Source organism: Procambarus clarkii, chromosome 79 (assembly GCF_040958095.1).
Source record: "Procambarus clarkii isolate CNS0578487 chromosome 79, FALCON_Pclarkii_2.0, whole genome shotgun sequence".
NCBI lineage: Eukaryota > Metazoa > Arthropoda > Malacostraca > Decapoda > Cambaridae > Procambarus > Procambarus clarkii.
Window position 1 is genome coordinate 5,817,935 of NC_091228.1, and position 13,782 is coordinate 5,831,716.

The following is a 13,782-nucleotide window of genomic DNA, read 5'->3' on the forward strand; positions in this document are numbered from 1 at the left end:
TATAAGATTGTCTGCCGGATAATTTCGTAATAAAAACCAAACGCATATATCTACACAAAATCCGCTCCTCATAAAAATTCCTGAAACTGTCTGCATACACATTATATAACATGAACGTACAGAATTGTTGCGATAAAGATTAAGCCACCCAAAAGGTGGCACGGGCATGAATAGCCCGTATTTGCAACCATTATATATGGACGGCGTAATATCGATTTGAGCGACTCTGGTGGTCAGAAGCTTAACTGTGGTGTTATAGTTCAAGAGTTTGGCGTTATGGTGAAGGAAGGGAGAGTCGAGTGTCCGGGTGCATAAAATTAAAGCAAAGGGTCATTTGACGCCGAGGAGCCGAGAGGGAAGGATCGTTGACGCCCATCAATAACAACTACCAAGGAGTACATCGATTAATTGTGAGTACAAGAAATCGATGTGACAGCCATTATTGATTAGTAAATTGAAATAGAAGTCTTGTTCCCGCGTGAACTATATATTTGATATTTTTTGTATTGAGGCCAAAATTGCCATAGGTGTTGTTCAACTGGCAGTTATAGTTGCCACATGGTCATTTGGGGTCAGTGTAGTGGCCTTTAAATACCCTTGTCTAAGGTCAGCCTTAAACCCCACACTAAATGATAAACATTTTGATTTATTTAAATAAGTGGGAAATGTATATAAAACGATAAAGTTGGGCAGCAGATTTAGTGTATTGGGGGGGGGGGGGCTTGACCAGTGTGTAGGTCACTTATACACTAATGTATAATTAGTTAAGAGGAAGTTAGTATATTGAGCATGATTCAGATTAAGAGAAGGCTCGTATGATAAATTTACCTACGGGCCACCATCTCCAGTGGCTTTGACGGGTGACAGAAAGCCAGTGACTTGTCAAAATGTCCCCCCCCCCTCTCCCTTTTCCCCTAATTTTAGTGAGGATTTTTTGTATCTGGATTATAAACTAAAATAATAATTAGGCATTTACAGCTTAAGTGGTTTTGGAGTTCCATGAATTTGTAATCTTATGGGTGAAAAACCATCTTTTCTGTCCTACGTTGTAGTTTAATGTGTACACCTGTATGTTGTACAGTGCGGTACATCATAGCCTAGTGAGTCGAAGGCAAATAGGCTACTGTTATTAATCTATTACACTCTTTTATCAGTATAGGCTGTTTTCTACTATTGATAGTCTGTAATTAATCTCCATTACAATTTCACCCTTTCCAGTGATTGGGTCCAATCTTTCGAACACAATTTTATTTTGCTACTCGATTGTAATTGAAATAAACTTTTTGTATTAAACGCTAATGAAAAAATGTTTTTTTACTTTTAGGTGCGTGGCAAGTGCTGGAGCTGACGACTGAAGCTTACAGCTCAAGCTGTAAGGTAAAGAGATAAGTAAACAATTGTTCATGGGAAGAGAACTAGGCAGACAGGAGTAGACAACTTCAGACTCATGTTAGCAGGCTGAGAGCTTTCCCTTCCCAGTAGCTCATAGTAAGCCTTACTTTACTAGTTTTACACTGGAATACGACTCGTCAATCGGTTTATACCGATATTCCCAATTAATGCTGGGTGATCAGAGGCAAACATTACAGGATTGGCGGACAGACAATCCTCATCTAGGGCTCATAAAAAATAGGTGGGGAAGACTTAGTGAGTTAGGAAGGGTGGTGGAGCTAATTGTAAAGGGCGGGTTACATCGTATATTGAGATATCAGAACCATCTTAAGATTAGGATGAAGCAAATGTAGACTGGCATATGCATTATGTACTATTAATGCATATGCCAGGGGGAGTGCGCTCCCCCCAAAGGCATAAACGTCTAGGTTGAGGTATAATCCACAAACCTATCATCTGTTACCCCAAGTTCATGTGAACTTTTTTTTAGTTCACATGAAAGTGGAGTGATGTTGATTGGTTAGTGGATTAGGAAGAGGGAAAGCGGAGGGGCCTTTCCTAGGGGTTTGTGCCTTTGGAACTATTTGCATTCATTTTATTTTGAGATGAGTGGGAAAGATTAAGTGACGTAAGAGATGGGTTGAAGTAGACTTAATATAGAGAATGGGTAAAACATATTTCGAGCGAGAGATAGGAGAATCGTCTTAGATTAGGATGATGCAAATGTAGACTGGCATATGCATTATGTATTATTAATGCATATGCCAAGGGGAGTGCGCTCCCCCCAAAGGCATAAACGTCTAGGTTTAGGTATAATCCACAAACCTATCATCTATTACCCCAAGTTCATGTGAACTTTTTTTTAGTTCACATGAAAGTGGAGTGATGTTGATTGGTTAGTGGATTAGGAAGAGGGAAAGCGGAGGGGCCTTTCCTAGGGGTTTGTGCCTTTGGAACTATTTGCATTCATTTTATTTTGAGATGAGTGGGAAAGATTAAGTGACGTAAGAGATGGGTTGAAGTAGACTTAATATAGAGAATGGGTAAAACATATTTCGAGCGAGAGATAGGAGAATCGTCTTAGATTAGGATGATGCAAATGTAGACTGGCATATGCATTATGTATTATTAATGCATATGCCAAGGGGAGTGCGCTCCCCCCAAAGGCATAAACGTCTAGGTTTAGGTATAATCCACAAACCTATCATCTATTACCCCAAGTTCATGTGAACTTTTTTTTAGTTCACATGAAAGTGGAGTGATGTTGATTGGTTAGTGGATTAGGAAGAGGGAAAGCGGAGGGGCCTTTCCTAGGGGTTTGTGCCTTTGGAACTATTTGCATTCATTTTATTTTGAGATGAGTGGGAAAGATTAAGTGACGTAAGAGATGGGTTGAAGTAGACTTAATATAGAGAATGGGTAAAACATATTTCGAGCGAGAGATAGGAGAATCGTCTTAGATTAGGATGATGCAAATGTAGACTGGCATATGCATTATGTATTATTAATGCATATGCCAAGGGGAGTGCGCTCCCCCCAAAGGCATAAACGTCTAGGTTTAGGTATAATCCACAAACCTATCATCTATTACCCCAAGTTCATGTGAACTTTTTTTTAGTTCACATGAAAGTGGAGTGATGTTGATTGGTTAGTGGATTAGGAAGAGGGAAAGCGGAGGGGCCTTTCCTAGGGGTTTGTGCCTTTGGAACTATTTGCATTCATTTTATTTTGAGATGAGTGGGAAAGATTAAGTGACGTAAGAGATGGGTTGAAGTAGACTTAATATAGAGAATGGGTAAAACATATTTCGAGCGAGAGATAGGAGAATCGTCTTAGATTAGGATGATGCAAATGTAGACTGGCATATGCATTATGTATTATTAATGCATATGCCAAGGGGAGTGCGCTCCCCCCAAAGGCATGAACGTCTAGGTTTAATCCACAAACCTATCATCTATTACCCCAAGTTCATGTGAACTTTTTTTTAGTTCACATGAAAGTGGAGTGATGTTGATTGGTTAGTGGATTAGGAAGAGGGAAAGCGGAGGGGCCTTTCCTAGGGGTTTGTGCCTTTGGAACTATTTGCATTTGATTTGTAGATATATTTTGGCCGAAATGACACACTAAAGTAGGATTTTTTTAGTGACGTAAATGAACAAATAGAGGAGCTCGATGTGATGAAAGCCATAGGGCCAGACATAATCAAACGTTTCATCCTAAAAGTGGAAGATGCAGGCTTTCTGAGGAGCCCTTGCTATAGATTTCAGCTCGTCATTGGAAAGGAGCTAATGAAGTACCTATATAGAAGAAAGGATGACGAGAGCCACAGAAGAACCGTCGGGTATCATTAGCAAGTAATCTCTAAGATATTAAGGATGTTGAAAGAAGGTTCGTCGAATGCATGTTCTGTTTTCAAGCACCAACGGAAAAGCCTGCGAGACCAATTTCGAGTTATATGACATAATGAGAAGAATCAAACAGGAGAGGAGGTTGCGCAGAATATATTTTCGTGGATTGCCAGAAAGCTTTTGACATTCCCTCACAAGCAACTTCTATACAGATTCGAGAAGCAAGCTGGTGTATTATGAAGAGACCTTAAGTGGTTGAAGGAGTACCTTTCAGAAAGACTGCAAAAAGTCATAGCTATGAGAATGGAGAGAGGTAATAAGTTGAGTCACCCAAGGATCGGTATAAGAACTCATCCTGTTGCTAATGTACGTAAAGGATATAAAGAGGAAGTAAACTCATTTTTTATCAATGTTTGTTGATACTAAAGTAATGAGAAATAAAGATTGCAATACATTGTAAGATGAAGTAGACAAAGTCCAGAAATAGTTTGAGAAATGGCTACTAGATTTTAACCCTGACTAATGCAAATTATGAGGACAGGACTTTGAGCAAAAAAGGCGACTTAGGAGTGGATATAACTCAAGATGCTACACCAGAGAGGCTTATCATGCGACTAATGAAGGAAGCCTATGCCATACTGATAACGTCAGGTTATCCTTCAGGAACTTGGACAAAAATCTCTTCCAAGAGCACTATAGAGTATTCCCAGACCCATTCTTGAGTACACTGCCACAGAATAGATAATAAGTATCACTTATCCAGAGAAAACAGGCCACGAAAAATGTTAAAAAACATGTAACGGGGATCGTTCCTGAGCTAAGGAAACTGTACCTCACTATACTGCAGGAAAGAAGGAATATGACAGCGAGGTACATTATACTGAGGGGTTCGATAAAGTAGATATAGAAGCAATGTTTACAACAAGGAACAGGAGATAATTTAAAAGCCAGACGTCAGAAAGACCTAGTTTCAGTCCAAGAGTGGAACGGTCTAGATGACGTTATCAACGTCAATGCTAAACACAGTTTTAAAAGTAAATGTAATTGCGAGTCAGTGCAATGAACTACTAATGCTCGACCCTGCAAGCACAACTGGACTTGCGTAGTCTATAAGGTCCTGGACAGTGATCCCAACACTGGTGTTCAGCCAACATGAGATATATGGAGCGATGATAAAAATGAAAGGGACATTACGGGGCTGAGAGCGAACAGGCAAGAGGCTACCCCAGATCATCCAACCCCTCATAGCCTATGTGTCAACAAGAGATGCATGGAATAGGCGTGGTAAAAGTAGAGAGATGGGCAAATAGTCCTAAAGAGCCATGATGAGAACGAGGGGTAAGATTCTAGTCGCAGAGAAAGAGATGGGATAAGTAGGAATCCGTCACGGGAAAGATGGTAAAACTAGAAGACAAACGCTTCTTGAAGCAACACATTACGAAATCAACAAGAGTAAGGGAAGATGACCCACCAGCAGTATTAGACCTAGTGTTTACCCAAGATGTGGCAGATATGAAAAAAATAGAGTACGAGATACTTCCTTGCAGCTAGCGACCTGTGCCATATCATGGAGCTAAAAGTTTGATCAAGAAACGTTACATACATGGGGCTTACATGAAGTCTTGAACTAAAAGGTAGAAAGAAGAAATGAAATGTTTTCTCAGAAATGTGTAGATGTTCATCACACTGAAGAGGAAGACAGAAGCACAGTAAACCTCGGACTCGTTAAGTGATCCAAGGAAGATCAGAAGTCCATAAAAACCGAGAACTATGAATAGAGGGGATCTTAGAGACCTAGAAATGAATATACTATGATGGAAGAAAATGGCACTGAAGTGAAAGCCATATTCAGAGCCACGTGGGACATCGTTTAAGAGACGTAAACGAGCGCTCTTTCAAGGCACATGAGTTAGAGGAACCTGACCTGACACACTTTGAAGGACAGATCACAAGATATAAAGTTCCATCCAGAACCTTAAGACTAGCGTAAAGAAAGAATTCGAACGTCAGAATGGTTATTAGGCTACAGGCAACTTAAGTTTGGACCTCGTAAATTATATATTTTAACTAGTTAAATGAGAAATAATACCTTTGAGAGGGCGGACTCTAAGCTGACAGGTTAGTGCAAAGGATAAATAGGCCCATATGTTGGCTTCAGTAAGATTGTCCATCGCGTTAAAAATAAGTTAGGCAGTGCTAGAATCCTGGTTTGTAACCACATATAGCGATGTCGTTTGCTTGTTCCGTTTAATCAGAGTAGGTGTTCGTCGTATTTGTGTAACAGCCGCAGTTCCTGATGATTTTGATCTTATGAACACTAAATCATCATGTAGATTTGCAATCTGCGTTAAATTGTCTAAATCGGCCTCGTCTAGTTGTAAAAATCTCTTATTATTAAATCTGACAAAAATCGTTCAGATTGCTAGCTTTGTAAAAGTTGAATACCGTGTGTCAGTAACTGCAGATTGTCTTCTTTACATATGGAATAATGCGCAAGTTGGTATCATTGCATTATTAGTTTGATCATAATAAATGCAAAAGTTTGTTGGTAACTTATGATTGCGTGTTCGGTTTATCGCCATTGAAAACAATAGTTTTATAAATCAGTCGAGTTCGTAAAAGTTGTAATAATTGGCGTAGCTCGTTCAGTTTTAAAATGCTTGAATGTCAAAAAAAAAGTTGGGTTTACACAGTTTGAAAAATTTGATTTACCTTACGCATCAGTGATGATAACTAAGCTTTCACTATAGTGCAATTAAATTGTCCATAGCATGAAAACAGTTATCAGCCTAAAGTTTCGTATGGGTTCAATGTCGTAATTTTCAATTTCAAAACATTTGGCTTATAAGGTTAGACAAGATTCCTTTGGAAATATGTTTTATTATATAATATCTAGTAATAACAATTGCCTTGGAGCAAAATGTGTATAGTTGCGTCACGATCTTCCTTTATCGTTCAGAAGTCTGTTGAAGTAGTGACAAAGGCGGAAGTTGCAGTCTAAGTTGACGTAGGAAGTCAGTTATCCGATGCCATGATGGTTGTGTAGCCATTGACACAGACGTGTCGCGTGCACTCAAGAAGTCTGCTCAGATCTTAAGCTTGCCGCCAAAGTTGTAGTTATTGGCCGTGTTGCTGCACGTTGCGTTAATTGCATAGAAGTTCAGTTTCATTGCCGTTGTCAGTGATGTCCATTATAGTCCAGTTGTGTTGTACGTCGCCACCTGCAAAGAAAGACGAATATTAGTTGAAACCTTTGATTCAAAACGGTGTTGTACCTTAAATAATTTGAGTAGTGAAAAACATGTAGTTAAATGTTTGAACTAATTCGTTTGCTTAGTGCAAAATAAGTCTTAAATGATCGTGATTAAGTTAATACAAACAAGCATATTGTGCCTAATATGGTTTCTGTTGACGGTTTTGAAGTTAAGCTTAACATGACATTAATTTGAGAATGATGTAACGTTGATAACCTAAAAATAAATATTGTATTATGCATTACTGAAAATTACGGTCAAAGTTTGGTATCCACTTTCTTTAATTGTCTTAAGTCTCTGAATGTATCTTTAAACAAAAACCTAGCAATATTGTTTATCAAATGAACCTAACGATTGTTATATATTTATACCGATTCTATTAAAATTGCTGAAGTAGCACTTAAGGCTGTATTCAATATAGTACATTAACTCTCCCACCACCTGAAGTTAGTTATGATTATTACTGTAACTAATAACCTACCCTTTGTCCTAGAAATTATTCATGGTAACTTGTGTATTATATAAACAAGAAAGATTTTAATTTCTACTAGAAAACTATTTCCTGGTATAGCGATTACTTTAATTCCATATTAGTCAATATTACATCGTATTTACGTTATCTAATGTAATTGAACCTTACCTATATAGTACCGATATCTACTCTTCATAGTTATTTGCTAGTTCTCAGTAAATCTGGTCCGCGAGCCGATTCTCTCAGTATTCATTGGAAGGGTTCAGTTATCTAGATTATGCTACCTCCCCCCCCCCCCTCTTAGGCCTATTTAATTATGGAAATTGGCAAATATTATTTCTCTATTTCCTGTGGTTTTAACCGCGCCTCCTATGCCAGTTTGACTAATTAAATCTATATTTCTGCTGCCTTGATTTCCTGCTTTTAACTTTGTATATGTTTACGTTAAGACATCTGGATAGAATTTTGAACTTTTTCCCTCGACTATAAGAGCTGAAAATTGCTTAAATATTCCTAAGCCAAATATATCCCGCATTTGCTGTATTACCCCTCTAGGTTTTTAAACTAATACTGAACCTTATTCGGTTTGTCAAAAAGATAAAAATGAACAAGTAAAATTGGTATTATGTTCATTACATTAATATGTATATAACTATCTAGTATAGAGTGAATCATATATAATCTATCTATATACAAATGTGCTGAAGACAAGGTCTCTATGCTTGGCTAAACTAATGCAAGTGGCAGCGCACCACAGACGTCTATACTCCATTAACTATCTAAGACAAGTGTGAGACCAACTACTTACCAACCCTTTGGGAGCCTTAAGAAGTGGTGTGGTGCTTGAACAGCGGCCAGGAGTAGTCTGGCTGTTTGGGGTCAGGCGCGCCAACTTGTTGGGTTGGAGGGTACAGGGTTAACGACCCAATCCTGGGGGGGGGGGGGGGGGTGATTATACCCGATAGCCTCGTTATGGATTTGGCCTATGACTTGTGTATATACTGCAAGGATTGTTATAACTGTTTTCTAGTAGTCGTAAAGACTTTTAAAAGTGGCCATCTTCATTAGTTTAATGAATATATTAATAGTTGAGTAACATAGGGGTAACTATGAGTATTGTAAGCTGAACATTTACATCTGCGGTAAGGCAGTTATGCATATACTTTAAGTTGCTAACTATGCTCCTCACTGCAATTAAGTGCAGGGTGGTGGTTGACTATATATTAATATAGTTATATGCATGCGCCACCTAAGCAAATCTTGGACATTTAGTCAGGATTTCTGGTAGTACATAATTTTGAATGATATTCACATTTGTTACTGCTACCTATATATTTATTTCCGGTTTGGTGCCTTCTTTTAATGGTTATTTCGACAAACCTAGGATTGAAATGAGTATAGCATTTCCTATAGTTGCTCCATGCATTTGAGATAGAATCATGTAAAGGAATTTCAATATTTGTTTACATTAAATTAGAGAGACGCAAAATATGCGAATTAATAGGTATTGTATTATAATAGAGTTTACATTTGGTCAGGTTGACCGGCTCGCGTCCGAGGCGTGTTAATGGCCGGCCTCTTCTGAGTGGCTAACAAGGGGTCACTCCACGACTAACAATCCTCAACCAGCAGGAAAAGATTAAAAGAAAACGGGAAGTTGTCTGAGAAAACGCGAGCCATATTAAAGACATTGCAGTGGTTAGTTAACAATAACCGTGACTTTTATGTCTAATATTTGTTTGTTAAATAAAAAAAGTGACAAGAATCATCATTTTGTTGTTACAACAGTGTATATTTCATTAATATTGAATAATGGGCGTTCCTTTAATATAGTTAAACGGCAACTGACAGGTTTTGTAAAAGATCTTAATTGGACCGCTGTGATTTTATTTGACATTATCTTTGTATTTATCCGTACATTTTTTATTTAAATAAAATGATATAGAAAGTAGCAAAGCCCCTCTACTGTTTATCTTTCAGTTTGACGTCTTGAAGTCAGTGAAGAACGACCTGCCATATCCGGATTTGAGCACGGGTGCCAGTTCACCCTTTAGCACACGACACTGAATTTGTCGTGTACTGTAGCTTTGTGTATTAAATGTTAAAAGTCAATTGGGGGAAATTTTGTTACATATGCGCAAGTATTTTTGTAGCGAGGGAGGGAAAGGATTAGGGAAATAGGATGAGAATGTGTTCACGTTAGATGTGGCACCACAGCCTCTGTCCCCTCCCCCTCCCCCGGGTCTCGTCGTCTGCCGTCCACACGCCGCCAGAAGGTAAACACCGTCTCTGTCTCTCTCCCATTCTGTCTATTTCACTGCTGCACAGATGAACTGAATGTTTGCTTGTGTTTATAGTGACATAGAGGTAAGACAGACATTTCTAAGGGGGGAAATAGACCTAATTTTTGAAGTATTTCAAGACCTAAGGGGGAGGGGTGAGTTATGGGGGTAAAGTTTGTTTAATAGTTAACAAGCTTAAGTTTACGCCATTTGTTTCATTCCAGGGACATTTCTTCCACGCCAAACCCTTTAAAGGCCATTGATAATGGTGTAGGCGGTCCTCTATGGGGTATGGTCAAAGCGTACAGGAAATGGTTTAACGAAACATCGTTTTGCAATTGTCAGACTCGTCTATTGTAGTATATATTACATATATACTATATATATTAATATATATATAGTATATATTACATATATAAGTTAGGCTGGGTTGAGTTAAATTAATTTGGGGCGAGTTAGGTTAGAATATTCCGTCTTGTGTACGATGCGACTCGGATCCTCTTAAAATAAATCGTCACATTGTGTACACAAGTCGATTCGCCAACGGATTGTCATACATTCCAAATTTTGGAAATTGAAATTGATTTTCAATTTTATTGAACCCAGTGCAGCCTAACCTGAGGTAAATACAGGCAGTCATAATACATACATACAGTGTTACCAAACAGAAAACGAAAATCGTTGAAGCGTCTTGTTTTTGTTTCCGAAACGACCAAACCCATCATCAAGGCGGTGTTCGGGTTAGGTGCTTGGATGTAAGTCATATTTTTTGGAAGACGGTTTGCTAGCGGATGTTAAAACCTACTTAACATCCACTGGCAAATGTCTCACCTATACAATACTTACTAAACTTAACGGGGAAACAAATGCACCCGGAAGGGAGCCGGTAGGCCGAGCGGACAGCACGCTGGACTTGTGATCCTGGGTTCGATCCCAGGCGCCGGCGAGAAACATTGGGCAGAGTTTCTTTCACCCTATGCCCCTGTTACCTAGCAGTAAAATAGGTACCTGGGTGTTAGTCAGCTGTCACGGGCTGCTTCCTGGGGGTGGAGGCCTGGTCGAGGACCGGGCCGCGGGGACACTAAATAGCCCCGAAATCATCTCAAGATAACCAAGAAGATCCTAACCTGATAATACAGTATACATCCTACATACAGTAATAATACAGTATGCAACCTAACCTAACCTAATAATACAGTATACGGGTTTAACACTTTGGAAAACTAGCATTGTCAAAACTGTATACAGGGTTTTGACAGAAAGGGGGGCTGTTTGTTATTGTATCAATTCCTATTGATACCCAATTTGATGAAAATAGGGTAATTATCAAGGGAAGTGTATGATTTAACTTTTTTTTTTTTTTTTTAATACGGGTTGAGATTATCCTCTATACAACCGTACGTTGTCGTGGACCCCTCCCTCTAAATAAACAATGAAACACCCTTAATCATGGTGTTGCTTGATGTATTTCGACATATCTGGTACATACTGTATTTGCAGATGGAGAGAGAGGTACTAAAGCATCGCATTTAATACCACAGCGGACTGTCTATATCCCTAAAGCAGGGGCTTGGAAGGTATTTATAATAGACTGGTTCTTGGCTGAATTATTTAATGTGCAGTGTCTTCTGGCCCCCAGTTGTACAACTAGTGATTGCTAGAACCTCAGCCACTGACACACTGTGTAAAGTTGCTTCATTCACACCAGTATTTTGATAGGTACATTATTAGTACAGTGTGTTTTCAGAGGTGTCAGTTCACAAGATTTGAATTTGATCCCCATGTACAATTATTCCTTGTATAGTACTCAATTTGAACTGCATAGATCGCCACCAAACTGCAAATGACCTAAACTGTTGTCCTATGTTTTATATATACTGTACAGTATCTCTAAATAGTTTTTATTCATTGTAATTTCGTTTGTATTTTATTTTGAATCCTGTTTTGATAGGTGACAATAAATATTATCACATTCACAGGTAATTAAGAATGGCAGGAGTATACAGAACTCTGTGCGCTATGCAGCGAGACAGCTGTGTGGCTCTACTGAGATTGCCGTCACTTTTACCGTGTTCTACCAGAGCCAATTTTTGTACAAGAATCGTAAAGGTAAAGTATCGGCGTAAAAATTTTAATTTATTATATAGTACTGTGGTTAACGGGTAATGAGTACTGTATAGTGTACACTTAAAATTGCATATTTTTTTATGGATAAGTAACATATATGGGCTAACAAATGAGAAATATTAATTGAATACCTTGTTTTGTTGTTTAGAATCAGCTACTCGGAACAAAATTTCAAAGGAGCACGGGCTATGGTGAGCCTGTAGTGGACTTGATGGAATACGATATGGGTTAAAGCAGGCCAAATTAGTAATGTCTTGAGTTAAAGAATAATGTTCGTTATAAGTTTGCTAGGTTTTCTATTGTTCTCCATATTTCTTATCTGCTCAGTGAATCTTTTAGTTTTGAAAATGTTGGGTGAATATGAGGATAATTACTGGGTATTTTTGTTTTCAATTACTAAGGTCTCGATCATTTGAGTTCTTCACAAGTTAGCGTGTCCCTAATATGCCCACCTTATGCCTCCATGCCCCCTACTTTAATGAATATAAATTTAATAATTAGAATCCAAGTCTTACTGTCTCTGTAGTACGGGTTATTTTGATGCTGCAAATAATGTATTTGTGTATGAAAGGAAACCATTTAAGTAAGGGATTTTGTTTTTAGTGCTTCTATTGATAAAGATAAATGAATTTGTTTGAATATGCAGTGGTTTTTGGGTTGTATAAGATCAGCTTTGCTACAACTTATGTGGTTGTTTTGCTCAGTAGTGGTGGTTGTAAGAACATAAGGACAAAGGCCTATTGGTCCATACTAGGCAGCTCCTATCAATAACCACCCAATCCCACTCGTATACATGTCCATCCTAGGATTTAAACAATCGAGGGACCCCACCTCCACCACGTTATGTGACAAATGGTTCCACAAATCAACAACCTTGTTACCGAACCAGTATTTACCCAAGTCTTTCCTAAATCTAAACTTATCCAATTTATATACATTGTTTTGTGTTGATACTTTGAATACCCTATTAATATTCCCTTTGTTATGTCCAGTAATCCACTTGTAAACCTCTTATCACGTCACCCCTAGCTCTTCGCCTTTCCAATGAATGCAATTTAAGCTTTGTTAATCTTTCTTGATATGAAAGATTTCTGATTTGGGGAATTAACTTAGTCATCCTACGCTGGACATGTTCAAGTGAATTTATATCCATTCTATAGTATGGTGACCAAAACTGAACTGCATAATCTAAATGGGGCCTAACCAGAGCAAGATATAGCTGAAGAACAACACCAGGTGTCTTGTTACTAACACTTCGATTAATAAATCCCAGTGTCCTATTTGCCTTATTGCGAACATTCATGCATTGATCCTTTAGTATAATTTTAAAACAAATCATAACTTCCAGATCCCTTTCGCAATCAAATTCATCAGCATCTAGCTCGTATCTTGTAACTCTATCATCATTACCTCGCCTCAGCACTTTAATCAGCATCTGCCAATCTTTTTGACCATTTCAAAGGGTCTTCAAAACCCTATTTAGATTAACTTGTAGTGATAGTGAGTCTTGTGTGTTAATTTCCCTACCAATTTTTGTATCGTCGACAAATTTGCATATGTTGCTACTCAAACCTGAATCTAAATCATTTATATATATTATAAACAACAGAGGTCCCAAGACAGAGCCTTGAGGCACTCCACTTACAACATATTCCCACTCTGACTTAACCTCATTTATACTGTTTCCTTTGGTATAGCTATGCCCTAATCCAACTTAATATAGCACCCCAATACCATGAGCTTTTATCTTTTTAATGAGGCTTTCATGTGGCACTGTATCAAAAGGTTTGCTAACGTCAAGCTACACAACATCACAAATCTTACTACTATCAACTGCCTCAACTATGCTGGAATAAAAAGATAGCAAATTTGTAAAACCTGGTTGTGACTCGTTTATTAATGTATGT

At 38.2% G+C, this 13,782-nt stretch overlaps 1 protein-coding gene and 1 long non-coding RNA gene across 3 annotated transcripts in view; one reads left to right on the forward strand and one right to left on the reverse strand.

Annotated features, from left to right (window-relative positions):
- Nucleotides 1-268: 268 nt before the first annotated feature.
- The window catches only part of LOC123764475 (transmembrane protein 70 homolog, mitochondrial), a 29,378-nt gene continuing 15,864 nt past the window's right edge, over nucleotides 269-13,782 (forward strand). The window contains 6 exon segments of the mRNA XM_069314488.1: nucleotides 269-410; nucleotides 1,325-1,377; nucleotides 9,005-9,164; nucleotides 9,447-9,742; nucleotides 11,249-11,325; nucleotides 11,728-11,857. Of these exon segments, the coding sequence (XP_069170589.1) occupies nucleotides 11,738-11,857 (120 nt within the window). The 5' untranslated portion in view covers nucleotides 269-410; nucleotides 1,325-1,377; nucleotides 9,005-9,164; ... (1 more) ...; nucleotides 11,249-11,325; nucleotides 11,728-11,737.
- Nucleotides 6,605-9,013, reverse strand: LOC138357570 (uncharacterized). 2 transcript variants are annotated; one of them, XR_011225063.1, is made up of 3 exons: nucleotides 8,995-9,013; nucleotides 8,275-8,396; nucleotides 6,605-6,961 (listed from the first exon to the last, which is right to left on the reverse strand). It is a non-coding gene; the product is annotated as an uncharacterized lncRNA (long non-coding RNA). The 2 variants fall into 2 exon arrangements; XR_011225062.1 differs by having other exon boundaries at nucleotides 8,275-9,006.